We start from the raw sequence: 22,029 nt of genomic DNA, 5'->3' as shown, positions 1-22,029 counted from the left end.
GTAGAGGAAGAAATGTTTACTGAAGAAATAGAAACAGGCATCCTAATTGCTTTAGCAGTACACTACAGGGAGTGCAGACTGAGAGGGCAGTCTTATGGCTCTTGGGGTGCGCCCAGTGAGCCCATACAGTATTGTGTTACACAGGCACTGAATCCAAGCTGAACTACTGTTCCAGAAATAGCACTGCTCCACTAGACTAGCAATTGCAGGGACAGCGAGTGGGTAGCATGTAGACCCTTGTGTTTCTGGACACAAGTCTTCAATCACTTGGGCTAATATAATGTATTAAAATAAAATAAACCACTTTAGTTTATTATCAGAATTATATTCTGTCCTTTGAAGGTTCTGGGCTGATCATATCATTTAAAACATACAATTTAATTTGTAAGCATTAGAAATTTTAAAATTTCTAGTTTTCTAAAGAATTAAAATACAGAACAACTCCATTTTGCAAGGCCTGTGAAACTGCTGAAGGTCCCACAGAGCCCTGATCTCTTTGGGCACAGTGTTCTACATGACTGGGGCCAAAGCTACAAAAGCCTGCCCTCATTGCGGTCAGTGAAATTTCTACCCACTTGCTGTCCCTGTTTGTGGACCCTTATGTGTCTGCACAAAATTCTTCAAGCACTTGGGCTAATATAATTTAACAAGATAAAACAACTAATTTTTAATGATACTTTAATAAAAACAATTTGTAAAAATCCTGAAACTCACTTTACAAAATATTTTACCTTCGGCAAACTTAAGCATAAAGAAGGTCAAGGAAATGGTGTCTAATGGTGCCAGTGCAAATGGGATCCATCGTACATTAGCAGTCTTATGAAGCTGCTCTTAAATAAATTTCACAATTTGTTCTTAACAAATAATAACTTTAGACAGTAGATTATTGCTCTTCTTCCTAATAATACTTATAATTTTTTTGAATAATATAGGGTATGGTGAAAACAGGCTATATTACTGTATACCAAAAAAATTTTCAGGAAATTTCCAGGCACAGAAATGTGAAAGGTATAAGTTTTCCCACGCTTTCATTTCGTTCTCCAGTGACTGAAGGATTGTTAATGTGGTTGATCGGTTTTGTATTTGTGACCATTATATAAGTTGCTGGAAACACAGCAACCTCTTTTGCACAATAATGAAATTTCTTTATGACAGTTGACATGTGTGCACACTTCAAGATTGAATTGTATTTCATCTCATTCCAAGTCACGTTTCTACAATTAATAATGGCTGTGGCTAAAGTACTGTAGAGCTCAGATCTAAATCACTAACCAAATTCTGTTTAGTGAAATAAAAATCATGCAAAGAGGTTTTTTTTCACATAAATAGATTCTGCATCAGTTCCATATACAAGACATGATCTTAAAACATCTAAACTATTAATAGATAGTGTTGGACTTGAAATTAAGTTGGTAGTCTCTATGCGGTCTTTAGCAGGATCATTGCTTAGCCATGGGGTCATTATTGACTGGTTCACTGGATTGTGAGACAGAAATGTACTGCTTCTCCCTCCTGTAATCAAAGCAAATCAAGGAAAGTCAAGTTTGATCTTTAGAATCAAGAAATTGCATATTGTTCTGCATATTAAATCAGTAAGGTTGCAAAACGTTTGACATCATCATCCCCCACATTATATGCTATACATACAGAAGGTTTTACTTTCTTACCTCGTGGTTCAAAACTAAATGGGCACAGCAGCACTGTGGAGAAAGTTGTCGTGCTTGGGGCACTAAATGTTCTACGTTTGGCGGTTCTGCGCATGCGGTAGAAGGAAGAGGTCGCCTTTTTCCCCGCTCCGACAACAGAAGAGATTATAACCCAACAAATTAACAAAACAGCTTTTTGGGAAATAAATTTGTTATCTTCGGAAGCCTCATCTGGACGGCTGCCAAGGAAAACTTCAGAATCTGTAAGTGAAGACTAAAAAGCCTGCTAATTAGCTTCTCTTGCTCTCAAGGCTGCTGGTAACAAGCGTGGAAATGGCCACACCTGCACAATTCAATCCACCGAAAAACCTAAAGGAAGTGGGAGAAATGCTGTTTAAAATGGAACAGAATATAAGAGGGGACCTTAGTAACCTGCAGGCTGAAGTGAATTCTGTCGGTGCAGAGATGGCAGAGGCAAAAAAGGTGGCGGCGGAAGCAAAGAGGAAAGCAGATAACAATGACCGAAGGATAAATCAACTTACTGCCCAGATGGGGCGACTGAGTGATAGAACAAGAAGATCAAACTTGAGATTTACGGGCTTCTCAGAAGATATCCCACGGCAAGAGGTGGAGAAAGAGCTGTTAAAATGGCTGCAAAACCAAGGTTTGGAACTGCAGGAGAACGATATAGAAAGAGCCTATCGGGCGAGAGAAAGGAGAGCTTCTGGGACTCCAAGGGAAATTATAGTGAGGTTTGCACGGGAGAAGCAAGCAGCATCAATTTTCAAGGAACTTAAAAAGAAAAAGGAGCCTCAGTATAAAGACCGGAAAGTGATTGTACGTCAAGATTTCTCTCCAGAGACACTCCAGGAAAGGAAGAGGCTACAGCCATGGACTCAAAAACTTTTGGAAAAAGGCATTCTCTTTTCCTGGGGATATCCGGCTACTATGATAGTGTTCAGAGACGGACAAAGATACATGGCAAGAAACGAGAAGGAAGCGTCAAAAATGTTAGCTGATTTGGGGGTTCAGCCCCCTGACGAAGAAGAAGAGGAAGAAGAGGAGGGAATGATAGAAGAAGAGAGCAGCAGCTCTCCCATTTCAGGAGGGAGGGGTAAAAAACGTCGAGTGCAAACTAGTCCAAAGCTGTAATACTAATTTTGGGGGAGAAAGTGTTGGGTTTCAATAGTAAAAATAAATAAAAATAGATAAGTAGGGATGGGGGAGAGGGAAAGGACCAGTGGAACCTAGAAGAGTGGAAAGGGAACAGGAAGGTTCTTTCTGTGTGTACGAACTCTTTGCACAGGGTGGGGATTACTGCTGTTACTTTGTTCAACTATAAAAGGCACAGTTCGGGTCATGGTCAAACTTTTGTCTCTGAATGTGAACGGTCTGACCTCAAACGTGAAAAGATATAGACTCATAGCTCTGGCTAGGAAACTAAAGGTAGGATTAATATACCTTCAAGAGACTCATAAGGCCAGAAAAGATACTAAACCAATTCTGTCCTCTCCACTTTGGGAAGTAGTGGCAGAGGCAAGGGGAACGGCAAAGGCAAGGGGGGTAGCCATCTTGGCAAAAAGGGATATGAATCTGGAGGTACTGGAGCGTAAAGTGGATAAGGAAGGCAGATATATTTTCTTGAAGTGCAAGATAGATAAAAAAATATTTACTTTGGTTAATGTGTATGCACCAAATGTGGGATCAAAGAGTTTCATGCGGGGAATCCTGCAAAGAATACAGGCTTATAGCGAAGGAGAAATAGTCATGGCAGGGGACTTTAATATGGATCTCTCGGCATTGAAGGTCAGGAAATGGGGCCTAATCGAAGTGTTTGAAGCAATGGGCAAAAAATCGGGACCAACCTTTTTTTCCGCGAGACATAAAAAATATACTTGCATTGATTATGTCTTGATCTCAGATTCACAGGAACTGAAGATTAATGACGCAGGAGTACAGCCAATATTGATCTCGGATCATGCTCCAATTATTGTGGACTTGACGATACAAAAGGAAAAATCGGAAGGGAGGTGGAGATACAAAAACATAGTTCTAAGTAAAAAAGAAAACAGGGAAAATATAGTGAAACAGCTAAAATATTATTTTAAAGAAAATATAGGATCGGCGGAGCCCCATATTGTGTGGGACGCAGCGAAGGCCGTTATGAGGGGACACCTAATCTGGACGGAAAAGTTATTAAAACGTCAGAGAGATGAAGAAATTGAAAGTAAATTGGGGCAGATAAAAATTCTGCAAGCACACCAGCAAAATAAATTTGACACACAACGGCAAAGACAAATCCAGATCTTAAAAAATGATCTAGACTCCCAAGATTTAGTATTAGTGTGGAAAAGGGAAACCCTAATTAAAAGCGAATGGCATAGAACAAATATAAACTCACAAAAGAAATTAGCCAAATATTTAAAGAGGAAAAAAGACAAACAGAGAATAAAAAGCATAAGACAGGGCCAGAAGGAGCTGGTGGATTCGCACCTAATAAGAGAAGCATTTGTCAAATATTACCAAAGTTTATATGAGTCCTCAGGAAAAGGGCAACTCAAGGAGAAGTGGTACACAAAAATAACTAAAGAAGATCAGGAATCCCTTAATAAGGATATAAGTGCATCCGAAATAGAAGGGGTAATTAGACAATTAAAAATAGGAAAATCCCCGGGGACAGATGGATATACGGCCGAATATTATAAAGAAATGAGTGGAATATTAATATCAGAAATGGCATATTTGTTTAACGATATAATGACAGGCGGAAACATCCCCAATACATGGAAACAGGTAGAGATGGTGGTGATACTAAAGCAGTCTAAGGATCCCAAAGATGTTGGCTCATATAGGCCTATTAGTTTGATGAATCAAGATTACAAAATATTCGCCAAGGTCTTAGCTAACAGATTAGAAAAAATATTACCAAAAATAATAGGGGAGGACCAGTATGGATTTATTAAAAACAGACAAATTTTTCACCCAATAAGGAATATTTTAAATGTACTAGCACATAAACAGCAACATAAAGAAAAGAAATTGGCACTATTGAAACTAGATATATTCAAAGCCTTCGATACCGTCGAACATAATTTTCTCTGGGAAACACTAAGGGATAGTGGAATAGAAGGGAGCTTCTTGGAAGCTGTAAAAGAGCTTTATAAACAAGGAATCGCAACACTATGGATAAATGGAGGCAGATCAAAAGAATTTCCAATCTCAAGGGGGGTAAAGCAGGGTTGCCCATTGTCACCCCTATTATTTGTAATGGCTATAGAAATCTTGGCAGATAGAATAAGGAACTCCCCTAGAATAGAAGGATATAAGGTGGGTCAGGAAGAGGTCAAACTTAATCTTTTTGCAGACGATATTCTTCTGGTACTTAAAGATCCACTAACAGCAGCCAAGGAAATTAAGATAATATTAAAGGACTTTGAACAATATTCAGGGTTAGGAGTCAATATGGGGAAATCCGAAATTATATATTTTAACATACCTAAGGGGGATCAGATATTAGTGGAGAAAGAAACAGATATACCAAAGGGATGTAAAATGTTAAAATACTTAGGCATAAAAATTTTTAAAAGAATAAACAAAATAGGAAAAAATAACTACCAGGAAATATGGAAGAAGATACGCAGAAACATGAAGGCTTGGAAGTCTAAAACAATGAATATATTAACTAAAATTAGAGCAATTAAAATGTTTTTAATTCCAAAGCTTAGCTATTTATACCAGGTACTCCCATCAGAAATACCAAGAATACAAGCTAAGGAATGGAATAGACAGCTGAGGGATTGGACTTTTGGAAGCAAAATAGCTAGGTTTAAACAAAAATTAATTTATATTCCACAAGAGGAGTTGGGATGGGGCCTAATAAATTTAGAGAGATACTTTGAGGCATTTCAAATTAAACATTTATTGGATGCGGAGATAAACAGAGAAAGAAAATGGGTAAGGATAGAAAACGAAGTAAATAAGGGGAAAGGAAAATGGGGGGTGTTTACAAAGAATTTAACATTAGAAACTAAAGAAACAACAGGGCCGAGGGCGATTGCCCTCAGAGCCTGGAAAAGATGGGAAGGAGTATGGTCAGCAGACTTCGTGAAATGGATACCAGTAGAATTATTACAAGAACTAGATGACCCTATATGGTGGGAAAATTTAAAAAAGAAAGGGTTGAATAGAGTAAAGGATTTATTAGACCAATCGGGAGTAATGATATCAAAAGAAAAATGTATGGAATTGTTGGGGGAAAGGAATTGGTTGAGGGTCCACGGACTATACGAGGCTATGAGTAAACTCTCACGCTTAGGGATATTATCTAAGGATAGTCGGATGAAGGGGATTATGCAAAGAATGGAAACTGCAAAAAAAGGAGTAGTGGGGGTGTTATATAAGCTAATGGTAAGCGATGAGGATTATATAGGACGTGTGATTCAAATAAAATGGCAGAGGGACATCCAATTGCCTGATCAAGTAGTACATAAAATTATAAAGGGAAATAAACAGATAAAATTAGACAAATATAAGGAAATGACTAGAAAGTTAATTTGGAAATGGTATAGAACGCCGGCCCAGTTGGCGTATATGATAAAAGGGCTGACCCCAAAATGTTGGCACTGTGGAAAGGATAAGGGATATTATATACATATGTGGTGGGAGTGTACCGAAGTTTCTGGATATTGGAGAAATATAATTCAGGAAATGGAAAATATTCTAGGAATTACAATAGTGAAAGAAGCAAATATGTTGTTTGCAGGTATTTTGGGATACGATTTAAAGGAAAAAAAGGATCTCAAATTATATAAAGCCATGGTACTTGCAATACAAGCCGCTGTTGCTAGGGGATGGAAAGATAAATCAAAGTGGACATGGGAAAGCTGGTTTCAGTATCTCTATGAGGATGTTAGCTCTGAAATTGTGATCTGTTTAAGAGGGGAGGCCTTATGGGAAGAGAAAAAGGAAAGGATAAATAGTAATTGGACAAAGTATTTCCATTGGTTGAGGTCGACTGGGAACAGGGAGAGTAAGAATAAAGCCTTGAGCGGGATCAAGAAGCTGTGTACATGGTTGAAAGAGTTATAAGGAAACGGCAGGTAGGGTGGAGGGTGGGGGTGGAGTGAGGGAGGGAGAAAATGAGAAATGTAATTATAACATGAACAACTATTGTCAATAATCAAAGATTGAATAAAAAAAATTTATTTTGTCAAAAAAAAAATGTTCTACGTTTAATTCTGGAGAAATGGTCATAAGAACTTGAAGATGGAATTCCCTTTTATTACTGAATTGCTGAATATGATCTGGTCTGTTGCTTTACTGATATAATGAATATATCACAAATTTTGGAGGAGCAGTGGCTGATACATATTATTTATCATATTTTGGCATGAAAAACTCTGACAAGATTTATCCATTGCTTTCTATTAAACTCTGGTGTTTTTCTATGTTATTTTAAAAAACAGAATGAGGATTTTCTTAGATGATGTCTAGAAAGGTGTACAGAAAAAGATGACCGTTTGAAGTGTAATGCCAATGTATCACGTTCTATAATTATTCTTGTTGTTACTATCTAGTATTTCAGAGTTGTTTCTGTGGTGATTTGCCAGAAGGAAGAAAAATATAATTGATAGATAATTAACAATGCAGTGTACATGATTAGAATATTTAAACAACAATTGCTTAATATGAAAAATAAGCTGCTTGGCATTAAGGAGCTGAAATACAGCATGTCTAGTCCTTCAGGATAGTACAAAACTTGAATTTTACCTGTATGCAGCAGAGATTTTTTCCCAGAAACAGTGATTGATGCATCCCAATGCCACAAAGAGCCATCTTCTGAACAAGTGAACAGATGGTCAGGACTGGAAGGATGGAAGTGTACTTCCCACACTGAATGAGCAAACATGAATATTTATTGCACAGAAAATAAGTCTACATATAAGCACATTGTACAGAATGCAAACACAGAACACTATTATAATTGGCTGTTATTAATACAACATGAGGTGGCCAAATATCTTGGCCAAATACTTTGGCCACCTCATGAGAAGGAAGGACTCCCTGGAGAAGAGCCTAATGCTGGGAGCGATTGAGGGCAAAAGAAGAAGGGGACGACAGAGAATGAGGTGGCTGGATGGAGTCACTGAAGCAGTCGGTGCAAACTTAAATGGACTTAGAGGAATGGTAGAGGACAGAAAGGCCTGGAGGATCATTGTCTATGGGGTCGCGATGGGTCGGACACGACTTCACAACTAACAACAATACAACATGCCAGGAGCTGAAGGTAAACCCAAAGAAAGAATAAAAGTTTGATTCTTTAAAAAATGTGATTATAGTTCTACATTATAAAAGGTTTTGTAACTCATGGAATACAGTGGATTTGAAAAAAGTTATTACTCATGGAATACAATGCATGGCAAAAAGTTACTTTATTATTTTGGTAACCATTGACTAATAAAAGATGTCTAATGGATAACCTTGAGAGAGCTTAAGAAGTTTTTTTAAGTGTAATTTCTTCTTCACAGTTGAAATTTTATTTGTTTTTATTCTCCCATTTGCCCAGTAATGTAGCCTGATGTTGGGCGGGGGGGGGGGGGGAAGTATGGTTGTTGTTTTGTCTCTGCTTGACGAAATCTAGCAAAAAAAGTACCAGGGGGGCGTGGGGAATTCATTCCACTTTTGAACTGCTCTTACCATTCCAAAATGTCTCTTAACAATTGAACTCTACCATCCAACTTATCTCTAACTTTAATTCATTACAGTCACTCTTGTGCTCTAGAACAGCAGAAAATAATCCTTTAATCTTGTACCACAAAAATGCAAAACACTTCAACAGATATTCAAACCCAATCCAGTTTTCAATGCATAAATGTAATTATTGCACAACAACAAGAAATGAAGAGTACACGGCAAACAAAACTCTTGTAATACAAGTATCACTTGTGGTACTTTGACAAGGGCAAGATTATGCCACATCCCCTTTGTTCTGGAGAGTTAAGGACATATGGCAGCTTGCAGCAAAGGGTGAACACAGCTAATCTGATGGAAAGACACAAGCCTACAGCCTCCTAATTTTTCCATCTATGAACTCTTAAGCAAGACTAGCCAGCAGCCTGTACCTTTTTCATACTTGTTGCTTATTCCAATTTGGACTAGGGGAACAGCCAAACTACAAAAGTGGCAACAACACCAACAACTATAATTCTTGAAAACATCAAATATCATTGGCCATCTATTTATGGTGTAGAAGAGCACCAAATAGTATGTACTCCACCACAGAAATGCAGTGAAATTTTATCTTAGCAGTTAACAAAGAATCCACTTTGTAAGGTTTGAAGGTGGCACCTATTCGTGGCAGCAAATTCTACCAATCAGATCTACTTTCTCTCTTTACATAGCTCACTTTAGGCCATCCATCCTTCAACATTGTTTTTGGAAGAAGGCAAGTTAGGAACCATTTAGAAGCCATTTATAGCAGAAAGAAATAAAATATGACAGTGAACAAATATAACTGGGGTGAAGAAATGTTAGCAGACTTAACTAAATTTAGCTGGAGTAACTTCATGTTCCAACACTCAGCATTGGTAACTGGAGAGAAAACGAAAGAAGAGGTGATATGCCAGCCATTAAGTACTTAAATGGATATCATATAGACCAGTGCTCCCCAACCACGGGGCCGTGGAGGTCGTGGTACCGGGCCGCAGCAGGGAGGGAGAGGCCAGTGCGCCAGCAGGCACACCTCCCTACCCCCAGTGGCGCGCGTGGCACTGGGAGCGATTGGCTGCCTCCCGGCGCGAGCGCTGTGCTGTGTGGGGGGAGGAGCGGGTGTCGGCGGACCACAAACATGCAGGTGCAGCAGGTCCATGCCCGCGCGTTTGCGCCCACCAGCATGCCGGCGCCCGCAAATACACAGGCGCGGATTTGCCGCGGCTGCACATTTGCGCCTCCCCCCTTTGCAACACGCTCCCAGTGCAGTGAGCATTTGGGAGAGGTACTCCTGCCTCAGGGGCCTCACGGGGAGGGACCCAATCTTCCTCAACCCAGGGCCCTCAGCTCTTCTGAGTACTCATTGTACCAGGTTGTAGCCAGGACCATGAAAGCCCTAGCCCTGGTTGAGGCCAGGTGCACCTCCCAGGGACCACCAACAGATTCAAGTATTGCAGAAACAGCTATGAGCCACACAGTTCAGTTGACAAATATGAAAAAGCAACACAGTGTGCATTCATTAGGAAAGCAAAAACACAGAAATTAGTGTAAGGAAGATCAGTTGTGTTGGCAGTCTGGTATGCTCCCTCTCACAAATTCTAAAGTAGCTAAATTGGGGTACCCCTGAAGTATACAGGAAGGAACTAAGGAATACAGACTTTATATTTTCTACATTTCAAATTTTAGGCATAAGCTACAATCTTAGCTTTCATAAACATGTATGTATGGTCTATGGTTGAGACCTCAGGTGTTTGAATCTTTACTCGCCTACCTCCACCTCCTCTTTCTATTTTTCCCCTACCTATTTATTAATTAGGCCATTTCCAGTATGGGTAGCTGGCAGAAGAAATTAAATGGGTGGGGGAATATGGTTTTTAATTGTATTTTAGCATTGTATTTTTATTATTGTATTTTATTGTGAATACATTTTTATTCTTGTGAGCTGCCTCAAGCCCCTTATGGGGAGGGGTGGTGCAGAAATTATTATAATAAGGTATGAATAAATGGTGGCAGTGTATGAATAAATCAGTGTTTAATCCCCAGCTCCAATAATTCTGTGCAATATCTGAGTGAATGGTGATTAATAAAAGGGTAGAGTTACCTTCTCTGATGATGCCTGTGAATGAGAAGACATGGGAGAAGACATGGGAAATGGTAATGGGCCTCTATATTGTTTCTTAAAAAGAGGCTAGACAGGTGGTAACATGTGACTGCTGTTTAACTCTAAAACTGTGAGAATAGAGATTGTGGAAGATAGTAGGGACTCTTAAGTGAGTGGGAATCACACCATTCCTCTCATTTTTGACATTTGAGGATATATAAGAAGCTTTGGCAGGTGTCTTCTGAAAAATAGTTTTTTTTCATAAACTATTCTGCCACCTAGTGCTAGGTGGGTTTTTCTTCTCATGTTGACTTTGGTATTGTACGAACTTATATGTACAAAGTCCAGAAAATCCTTGGAGGACAACTTGGTTAAGTTGTGGGGATCAAGGGGCCAGAGACTGCAGGCTTCACTCATCCCCAGCAGCGAATCTGTTACAACAGGCAACTGACCTTGCTGTAGACTCCTAAGTGGGTGCAGCTCTCTCTGCCTGCAGTGCTATCTGCTATAGTAGTTCCTTGAAAGTGGTGGAATCCATCCCAGCAAGAGGGAGTAGGGTAGCTGCCACATGATGGCCAGTAGCACATTCCACACTTCGCCCAAGTACTTCATAACTTTAGCTACTACAGGGGATCATTCCACAAGATTGTGGAAGCATAGTAGAGTTGCTTTACATACTATAGGAGGTGATCTGACTGGGGCCAGTGAGGCCAAGATTATGAATACTGAGCTACCTGAGTAAACAATTTTTTATATTTATTTATTTATAATTAAATTTATGGCGTAGCATTTCCTCGCCAGGTTGCCTGACTGGGTACCGATCATTGATGCCTGGAGTGGGTGTCCTTCACCTCAGTAGTCATAGGGGAGCTGCCTCATGTGGGAACTAAGTGAACCTGTCTTAAATTTTCTTCTCTGAATTGGATGGGCCCCCCGACCAACAGGGAATGGAGAGGCATGTTCACTGGCCCAGTCCCTTCCTTCTGCCAGAAAGTTCTCTCACAGGAAGGTGAGTGGGGTTGGGGAAGGGCTTTGTCTTTGGGGGGTATCGGGGGGGGGGAAGGGGAATGCAGCCAGTTGCAGGAGTCTGGGTCAGACTGCTGACAAACTGGACCCATGGCTACTTACCGGAAAGTTTCTTATAGAGAACTGAACATACCTAAACCTATTTAAATAACTAGATTTTACGCAGCGGCATATTGAAATCAGTGGTCTTAGGTATGCATCTAGGAATGGACAGAGTTGTCCTAGGTATGCATCCTCTATTTACCCAACATCACTTTGGAGTGTACGCTACTCCCCTATCCTTTCCTTTCCTCTTCACCTCTTAATAATTGGGGGAGGGATGGGATTTTTAGCCGCCATGTTAGTAGATTGATATTTTAATGGGAATTTAAATGGGATTAGTTGTTGTGACCCGCCTCGAACCTATCAGGAGAGGCGGGAAATAAATATAATAATAATGATAATGATGATGATGATGATGATGATGATGATGATGATGATGATGATTCTGTGGTGTTCAGTGAACCTTATTTCCAGGTAAGTGCGCAAACAACTGTCCCCCTAAAGTATACTGTATTAACGTAATGGTAGAATTGCTAATCTTGCAGGTGAACTATCAGACAACAGGAAGAAAAGACTAAATATGTACAGGTTAGCAAAGCTTTCCTTTAAAGTCCAGGGGTAGTCAACCTTTGGTCCTCCAGATGTTCATGGACTACAATTCCCATGAGCCCCTGCACACCTTCCTTTTTTCCTGTACATTTTGTTCTAGAACTTGGGTAATGTTTTGATTACAAGAAATCTTGTCATATAGGGAAAAAAGGATAGATAACCTCTCAATAGTAAAGAACTCTGTGATAAACCAAAGAGTGAAATCACAAATGTTCATGTTACCACAATGAAAGAGCTCACTAGTTTTAATTTGCATTCAAGTGACAAATTTCAGTTCTCAAGGCATATGTAAAAACAGGTTGGTATGGCAACAGATGTTACATTAGTGTTTTATTTTGCCTAAAACATTGTAACAAATTTGGGGTTTTAGGAGGTAAGACTCAACAAGATGAAAGTGATACATTATGTTCACCAATTATTTATGTAGCTATTGGAATCAGAAATAAAATATTACCAAGAGGAAGAGGATCATATCCATGTCCTCATATACAAAACTATTTTGGATGGCCGCCCCAAGCTTGGCTAGTTGATGACATCATAGAGAGTAACATTGTCTCAGATTAATGTCCAACTGCCAGGTAATCTTTCCCTTCAACTTGGTCCTCCATCTTCCGAAGTCTAGTATCTTAGCACAATCGTAATAAAACTGTTCAGTCTCCATACTCTGTTGCCCACAGCTACAACCTTGTAAGACATTTAGATCTGCTCATGCTTCCTGGGTGCTGATTCTACCTCTCCCAGTCCTACAGTTTAGTCTCTTTATCTTGTGGTTTGTGCACATTGATCCATGTTCCTTCATCTAGCAGCTGCTTCAATCAGACATCTCTGGAGATGCATATTGTTATCCCTATTATTTCCCCTTGGGCCTTTTGTGGGGCCTTTCTAGTTCTTTCACAATTGCTCATCTTGTCATTACTCTTCAGCTCTGACACAGAGTTACAAAGGTTAAACGTTCACGCCATAATTCATTTAGGGTGCTTCTAGGTTATATTGTTTGTATGTTGATCACAATATTGGCACATATTTTGACAGATCTATGTAAAAAGTTTGAAACGTTTTTTTTATTGGCTTGGTTAAAACACAAAGATCAAGGACTTTTAAATGTGATTTTTTGGCATTGCTAGTGCCAATTCAGCAGCAATCATATAACTGGCTGGTGATCCCTGGACCCAAAGAAGCATGTCTGACCTCAACCAGGGTCAGAGCCTTCTCTGTTCTGGCCCCCACCTAGTGGAATGAGCTCCCAGAAGAGATCAGGGCTCTGTTGTTGCTAGCACAGTTCTACAAGGCCTGCAAAATGTAGCTCTTCCGCCAAGCATTTGGTTGAGATTAACGGAACTGGGAACATTCACCCCCGGCCCCTAAACCCCTCCCCATGAACTGACCAACTGATGGGACAATAGTTAATCAGATTACATTTGGAATTTTGTTGAAACCACCATTGTTATTGTTTTACTTGATGTTACAGAAATGTACTAACATGTTCCCTCATGTTCTATGTAAGCTTATCTATTCTCATGTTCTATGTAAACCACCCTGAGCTGCAAGGGAGGACAGTATCCTTAACACGCCTGCGGTGCGGGCGCCGCGGGCTAAATAAAGCGCTAAGCTCTTTGGGGGAGGAGTTAGGGTGGGCTTTGTCCGTGATGAGGAAGGGGCCTGATTGGCTCCTTCCTCTGGACAGACCATTGGCCGGGGCAATCCCCGTCCTTCCACAAGGAAGCAACTGCGAGCCGCACAGAGCGCGGCTCGCAGTTCCTTCCTTGCTGGCGCCCTGACGCGTCGGGAGGCGCGAAGCACCTCCGATGCGTCAGGCCGCCGGCAAAGGGAGCCCCCGGCAGTCGCGCTCCGCGCAGCTGCCAGGGGCTCCCTGCCCGGCTGCCTGACGTGGCGAGAGGCGCTTTGCGCCTCTTGCCGCGTCAGGCTGCCGGCCGAGGCAGCCCCTGGCAGCCGCGCTCTGCACGACTGCCGGGGGCTGCATGCCCTAGCGCCCGCTGCATTAGTCGCAGCGGGCTTGATTACTAGTATATAAATATAACAATGAAAACAAATAAATAATAGCCTCCAGCCAGTGGAAGCAAGAGTGCTGTCTTCCAAAAATCAGAAACTTAGGCATTCCACCTCTGACAAACGTTAAGTAAATAGTGAGGCACTGCTGTAGCCAGGAGACATGGAAAGACTTTTCAGCTATCTTTAAAAAAAAATGAAGACTATATGAACTAGAGTTGCCAACTCCAGGTTGATAAATTATTGGGAGATTTGGGAGTGGATCCTGGGGAAGGCGTGGTTTTGAGGAGGGACCGCAGCCAAGAATAAAGCCATAATGTCTATCTTTAAGAGTGACAAAATAGCATATTCTGAGGCCAGCCGATGCTTACAGGACAACAGCACCCTTGCTGGGGGGCAGGAGAGAGAGCAAGGGTTTGCGGGGGGGGGGGGGAACCAGGAATGCTTCTGTGGTTTTGAGAAGGGACCGCAGCCAAGAATAAAGCCATAATGTCTATCTTTAAGAGTGACAAAATAGCATATTCTGAGGCCAGCCGATGCTTACAGGACAACAGCACCCTTGCTGGGGGACACGAGAGAGAGCAAGGGTTCGCGGGGGGGGGGGGAACCGGGAATGCTTCCTGGGGGATGGGTTGGGAGAAAGTGCTTGGTCTGTTGTCAGTGCTTGGCACCCACTTTTCAGCGTGCAAAAGAGCGAGGGACTCTCCCGCGCGCAGAGCTCCGTCCCGCTTTTCCCTCGGCCAGCCTCTCCTCCTCCGAGTATGACCCCCCCCCCTCGGCCTGTCCCCTTTGTTCGGTGGAGCGCGCCTGCGCACAGCGGCCACGGTTGCCCGGCGGCGGCGGCGGCGGTTGAGAATGTCGAGGGCGCAGGGGGGTGGCCGAGCAGTCCCTCCCTCCGGCGGACGCGCGTCGGCAGCGGCAGCTGCTGCGGGAGGGGGGGAGGAGGAGGCGGCGCCTGTGTCGGCGCTGGAGGTTGTGTCCTTCCTGGGGAAGCTCCTGTGCGCAGTCGCGGCGCTGAAGGCGGCTCTTTACCTGCTCCGCAGAGTCTGTCTAGCGATGGCCTGGAAGTCAGGAGGCGCCAGCCACTCCGAGCTCATCCACAACCTCCGCAGTGAGTGAGGGGAGGGCGGGAGGAAGGGACCAGGCGCGCGCAGCCCATTCACATGCTCCACTCTCCCTCTTTGGCGCGCGAGGCCCCCTGCCTGGGAGGGACCGTTGCCCGTCGCGCGCTGGGCAGCCGCCAACTGTCCCCGGCGGGCGGGCGGGCGGGCGGGCGGGCGGGCGGGGTGGGGATTTCTTCCCCGGGGAGGGGGGTGTGCCTCCCCATGCGCGAGCCGGGAACAGGGCGGGCCCCTCCGCCGTCGCTGCTGGAGGAGGCGCGGCCGCGGCACGGCAGGAGTTCCAGCGAGGGGCCCACCTGCCCTCCGGGGCCCCCTCCCTGCCTCCCCTCCCGCCCTCCCTCGGGCGAAGGCGCTGCCCGGCAGACGGGCCGGCGTCCTCCGGGGGCGGAGGCGGGGAGAGCCCTCTCTCGGCCTGGCTGTCCGCGCAGAGGCCCTTCGTCGGGCGGGCCCCGTTCCCGGTGGGCTGGAAAGAGCCGGGGGGGCGGCGGCGGCGGCGGCGCTGAGCATCCTGGAGCTGGTCGCGGCGGGAGGGAAACGCGCAGGGAGCGGGAAGGCCATGGTCGCCCCGGCTCTGCTCCGGATCGCCGCCTCAAAGGGGTGGCCCAGTCAGGCCGGCACCGGGGTGGGAGAGTTCAGTGTGCTGCGGTGCGGCCGATCCCGTGGGAGATGGTGTTGGGAAGACCGCTGTGTTTGCACAGCCTTCTGGAGGCATTTTAAGCACTTTTGTCGCTGAAATTTAGGCACACAGGATAGGAGGAGTGCAATGACATCATCCTTTGAAGTATCTCGAAGGCAGGGACACATATGTATATGGGCGCGCGCGCGCGCGTGTTTGTGAGTATAGATGGATAGATAGCATGTCATTTTACTTGACTTTTTTGATACAGACTTCTATGTCTTAGATTCGGGGATGCTTTAGGCTGATCCTGCATTGAGCAGGGAGTTCATGCCCCCTTCCAACTCTATGATTTTGTTTTGTTTAAAGATTTGAAGGAAAGGGGAAATGTTGGGCATATAAACAGGATAACAAAAATAAGAGTCCAATAGCACCTTTAAGACCAACAAAGATTTCTTCAAGGCATGAGCTTTTGAGTGCATGCACTCTTCCTCAAACTAAATGAACAACTATCATAACTGTGGAGATATAAAGCAAAAACAAATTATGGCAAATGAGTAAACTGTCACAATATCAAAATTAAGCCATATGGTAATTCTTTGCCAAAACAGGCAATCAGCCCTTTTGATTTCAGCTGCATTGGAGAAATAAAACTATCCATGTTAGTAATTAATGACAGACAGGTTCCCAGTTGTTGCTGGCCCCATGCATCTCCACCCAAGAGTGGAAGCATCCCCGCAAGTGACAAGCTGTGCTGGCAACTATCTTGTCCTGAGACCAGAGAGTTAAATTCAAAATTACATTACCTATTACTAACATCACCTTACAGTCACATTGTCCCAAATAAAATAAATTAAAAAGAAGAGAGGATTGTAAGGAATGTGAATATAAAAACTGCTCAAGGTTAGCATGCATAGTGAGATAAAGAAAACAATATCCTTATTGAGTCCAGGATATGTCATTGTTTTGAATGTTGTAATAACTTGCATTTCTGCAATCTCCCTTTCTAGTCTGTTCTTGAAGTTCCTTTGTAATAAAGCAGCCACTTATTGAATGTCCTGGAAGCTTGAAGTGTTCCCCTACAGATTTTTCAGTCCTGTGGTGTTTGATGTCAGACTTTTGTCCATTAATTCTTTGGCGGAACAAAACAAAAAAACCTGTTTGCCAGAGGAGCATTGTTAGAATATTCAGTGTTAGAAGATGAGCAAGTGAATAATGTTGTTAGGTCCAGTGATTGTGTCATTGGAGTGTATGTGGCAGCACAGTTGGCATCTGGGTTTGTTGTAAGCAGGTTGGTTGTGATTAAACCTTTGCCTAGTTCAGGTCCTTTAATAAGGCAGTGGCACCCTGACCTAGATGGTCCATGCTAGCTCGATTACTCAGATTTTGAAAGCTAATCAGGACCATCCCTGATTACTGCTTGGATGGGAGACCACCAAGGAAGTCCAGAGTTGCTACATAGAGGCAGGCAATGTCAAAATACTGCTCAACATCTCTTGCTTTAAAAGCCTTACAGGACACTTTCTGTCACCAGTCAAGTAGGACTATAGGGTGCTACCCAAAGAAGTAACAGCTTACAATCAACACTGTAGTGTGTTTTTGAACCATGGCATGATGTGCCTTGAATTTTGGTACTTTTATCATATTTTTAATTAATGGATGAATATGAATCTCAGTGTAAAAAATCAGAAAGTGTTACATAAATCCTAGTACTGCTTTGCTAGTTTTGAGTAACAGGTTCAACATATGGAATATATTTCTCATGGCCTACATGTAAGATAATGAGATGATAAATATCCCGAAATATGAATGCTCTTGATGGATTTATTAATGACATAAATCTTCAACTGAAGTAATTAGAGAATTCTTGAGGTGCCCTGTAGATATGTGGAGGAGCATTCTGAGAATTCATTCTAGGAAATAGGTTTCAAGCCCTCTCAAATTTTACACCTCAAAAGATATGGTTAGTGATAATAAGATTTATCTTTTAAATTAGGCAAAATAAATTCCAAAAAAAGGGAGACAAAAAGAAAACATTTATACTATCTTGAGTGTTTTGAGGCGATGACAAAAAGCAGTAGTGCTGCTTGTTTAGAGAGTTTTGATGCCATCTCCAGAAAAGCCCGGATGTAGCTATAATCACAATAGTACAACAGTCTCATTGCTCATGTGTCAGCATTAAAACTTACTATAGACCATGCTTGCTATTAGGCCATGTTAGATAACTTCTTAAATATTTTTATGTAGGCAAGCCTTCTTAACAGGTTGCTACAGTTTTTGTATTGATTTTATGAAAATACACTTTGTCTTGAGTATGGCCTGTGCACAGCTAATGCTATGCTTAGGCAGGAGGCTTGTCAGTTCAAAGGAGAAACAAAAGTTTGACTGATCATCATTAATTTCTGGATGAAAATACAACAAACCCTGATTGGACTAATTCCTTTATCTTGGCTGTGCCATATGTGCTGTTGTCTACAATGGCTGCTAACATTTGGCCAGATCTACCTCCACTTCTGGAGGTGGGATTGAGACAGGCCAAGTCCTTGGTCAATCAATGCTTCATTGATATTGAAATCTAGAGTGAGTTGGCAGTTCTACCAAAGCCATACTTTTCCTTAAAATCATGGACAGGAATTTCAGTGGCCCCTTATTTGTCTACCATCACTTTTGCTAAAGTGGACCATTTTCAGAGTTCGCTTTGATGCCTTCCAATCTGCTGTACTTTATGAACGATCCTATGGAACTACATGTAGTGCTATTGTTATTGGGACAATTTCCCACATATTGGGACAATTTCCCACATATTACTCCATTGTGAATTTTATACAGATGACAGGAGGAGTGTAATTACTGCCCTTCTAGCACGATTTAAGGATTTGAACAACTTGGAATGTACAAAGCTGTTCTTGACCAAATTCTTACTAGAAGACAAAAAGGCTACTATGCTGTGTTAAAATGTTAACTTACTTATAGGAAACAGAGTACCTTGAGTAAGGAAATAGGTTGATGAGTTACCCTTAAGTTTAAATGATCAAATTTTTACAGAAAGTGACATAAATAGCTGGTCAACAAAATTTGAGTCCTTTAAGCCCAACAAAGATTTATTCAAGGCGTGAACTTTCACTGCATGCATATACTTCCTCAGCTGGTGTTTATGATTAATGGCTTTCATTTTACCATTTGTTACTAGTAATCACTAACATAGACAGTTTGATTTCTCCTATGTTTTTGTGAACTACAACTGAATTTGAGGGGACTGATTGGCTGTTTTAGCAAAGAATGATCATATGGCTGTAATTGGATGTTGTGACACAGTTTACTAATTTATCAGAATTAACTTTTGCTTTATATTCCAATGGTAGTTCATAGTCTGTGGAAGAGTGCTTGCACTCGAAAGCTCACGCCTTGAATAAATCTTTGTTGGGCTTAAAGGTGCTACTGGACTCTGATTTTGTTGTGTTCTACTTCAGACCAAACACGGCTACCCATTTGAATCAATAACAAACAGGCTAGTCTTTAAGGTGCCTCAAAATATCTTTTGTCTGTAACAAACTAACAGTACCTCCTTTTGGGAATTCATATCTTGAAGTTGCCTTTTTAGAAGTGGACGGACAGCAGCATGATTTCGACTTGTTGGTTTCCTCTTTGTAGGAGATACTGGTACCTCATGTCAGCAGAAGCACCACTATGTTGTACATGTCAATTTCTGTTGTACAATGACTTGTGCATAACAAATATCAAAGAGGGAACCTCAGGCCAGTTCCACTTAGAATTCACCTATTTGTGTAAAAGGTCAAACTAGATCTGCTAAGAAGCCATAGTTGAGAGCAACTCTCTCCACAGCTACTTTACCAATGAGGCTGCTGAAGTCCATTGAATTGCTTGGTGATAAATATTACAAAGAATATTCTGTTGATATAGGGCATTGATGCATACTCCATAAAGCAGTTGCATGGATGAGTATGCTTACAAAGCAGCATTGTGTTGTCCAAGATGCAAAATTCTGTGCTTGTTATAAATTTTCAACGGAAGTTCATCTTTGTGGGAATTCATATGGATGTATACAATAGATTGATGGACAAAAAACTAGTCAAGTAAAATAGAATTAAGCCATGACTTGAATGACCCAAGCTATCCTGATCTCAGAAGCCAAGCACGGTTGGTCCTGATTAGTATTTATTTATATATTTATATTATTTAAAGTGTGCCTTTTTCACTGGGGCTGAACACAGAGACCAGAGGTCTTTTGATTGATCCTGACAGTGGGTTTTTTAATTAGATTGAAGTAATGTAGATTGAAATAAAGTAGATTGAAGTTCACATCTGTGTTCAATGAATGAACTTCTCTAAGAATTGTGACTATGGTTGCAACAGGCTATATTTTCTAACAGCTTGGTTACGCATGTTCTAAAAATGCCTTTTCCTTCTAATACTGAATTCAGGACAAATTCGTCAAATCAAAGATTATATTTAGCACCACTTTTTGTGTTATCTTTTGTCAGTTCTAAAGAATGGTACTGCACTAAAACACTGTTTAACATTTTGACTTCCCCTCCCAGAAAATGGAATAATCAAGTCAGATAAAGTATTTGAAGTAATGCTTGCCACAGATCGTTGCCATTATGCAAAATGCAACCCCTATATGGACTCTCCACAATCAATAGGTATGAGAGCATTTATCTAAAGACTTTATGTATATTCATAGCATTATGAATTAAAAACTTGTATGTACAAGCTTTATCTTGCTGAAGATTTGGAGTATGTTCATTATAATGCTGTGTCTTTGCCCAGGGTCCTCCTGGTAACCCTCATATCCTCTTCCCTTCTTGCTTCTCTCCTTCCCACATACCAACTGACCTTTGTTTTTTATTTGATTGCTACTTTCAGCTGCATTTATTATTTAGCTACTTCAATTAAAGTCCAACTTTCTTCATAATTAAAACCAAGAACATTTTACATCATTCTCCTTTCCTCTATTTTATCCCCACAAAAACTCTGTGAGGTAGAGTAGGCTGACAGAAGGTGAGTAGCCCAAGGTCACCCAACATGTTTCCATGCCAGAGTGGGAATTTGAACCTGAGTCTCCCACACTTTACTCTTATCACTACACTGCACAGGCTTTCACCTTTCCCTCCTTCCCTACGCCAGCAGTCTCTCCCTGGGAAATACCTGGCCCAGTTGCAAAAGTTACATGGAACCAAATCACTCAGGTGAGTTGTGCAACTTGCCAAGGAAGTAGCCACCACACAAGTTGTGTTGAGGCTGCCACTGAGCCTAGGTAAGTTGTATGGCCTCTAGACATCCAGTAATGAATGTCTGAATGGATGAATGGATGAATTCTGAAAACTGCATGATAACAAACTGCCCATTAGTTGCCGCTGGGCCTGGCCTCCTTCCAGGAGAAAGGGGAGCAGGGGTGGACTAAGATACCAAAATAATCATGGAAAAGATTTTCCATTTTATTAACAGTGTAATACCTTTATTTAGTTATTATTGGATTTCTTTCCCACTGCTATTGGCAAGCCATCTCATGGCAGGTTACAACAATAAAACCCCACCATAAAATAGTAAATAATTCCAAACCTACCCCACCCTACGCCCACCCACCCAGCACCTTGGGTATGGGGAATCCTACTGTTCTGGTCAAAAATACGGAGGAGCCCCTGATCTTCATTGCTCTGGCCTCAACCAAAGACCTGTTGGAAGAGTTCCATCTTGCAAGCCCTGCGGAACTGAGAAAATTCCTGCAGGGCCCTCAGCTATTCCAGGACCTCATTCCAACAGGTCGGGGCCTGGACCAAAAAGGTCCTGGCCCCGGCCGAGGCCAGGTGTACCTCTTGTGGGCTGGGAACCACCAGCAAATTTGTACTCACAGAGCACAAGGCCCTGTGGGGGGCATAAGGTGATAGCGGTCCCTCAGATATGTGGGCCTAGTGAAAGGCCTTAAAGGTTAAAGCCAAAACCTTAAATTTGATCCAGGCCACAAGTGGCAATGAATGCAGCTCCCTCAGCACAGGGCCCTCCAAGGTGTACCAGTGAGGACCTTAGCAGCTGCATTTTGTACCAGCTGCAATGTCCAGGTCAAGGGCAATGAAAGGCCTGCATAGAGTGAGTTACAGAAGTCAATCCTAGAGGTGACAGTTGCATGGATCA

At 42.2% G+C, this 22,029-nt stretch overlaps 1 protein-coding gene and 1 long non-coding RNA gene across 4 annotated transcripts in view; one reads left to right on the top strand and one right to left on the bottom strand.

The window, feature by feature from the left end:
* Positions 1-661: 661 nt before the first annotated feature.
* On the bottom strand, positions 662-15,310 carry LOC143843654 (uncharacterized). Its single transcript, XR_013233633.1, has 3 exons — positions 15,172-15,310; positions 7,416-7,538; positions 662-1,512 (listed from the first exon to the last, which is right to left on the bottom strand). It is a non-coding gene; the product is annotated as an uncharacterized LOC143843654 (long non-coding RNA).
* PCMT1 (protein-L-isoaspartate (D-aspartate) O-methyltransferase) overlaps positions 14,980-22,029 on the top strand; it is a 27,383-nt gene continuing 20,333 nt past the window's right edge. For all 3 annotated transcript variants that reach the window (XM_077350071.1, XM_077350090.1, XM_077350080.1), the window contains exons 1-2: positions 14,980-15,250; positions 20,436-20,540. In XM_077350071.1, the coding sequence (XP_077206186.1) occupies positions 14,995-15,250; positions 20,436-20,540 (361 nt within the window). In that variant the 5' untranslated portion in view covers positions 14,980-14,994. The remainder of the gene's footprint in view (positions 15,251-20,435; positions 20,541-22,029) is intronic.

This window comes from Paroedura picta, chromosome 1 (assembly GCF_049243985.1).
Source record: "Paroedura picta isolate Pp20150507F chromosome 1, Ppicta_v3.0, whole genome shotgun sequence".
Taxonomy (NCBI): domain Eukaryota; kingdom Metazoa; phylum Chordata; class Lepidosauria; order Squamata; family Gekkonidae; genus Paroedura; species Paroedura picta.
Note: the sequence above shows the minus strand (reverse complement) of the source record. Positions and strands in the feature narration are given on the sequence as shown.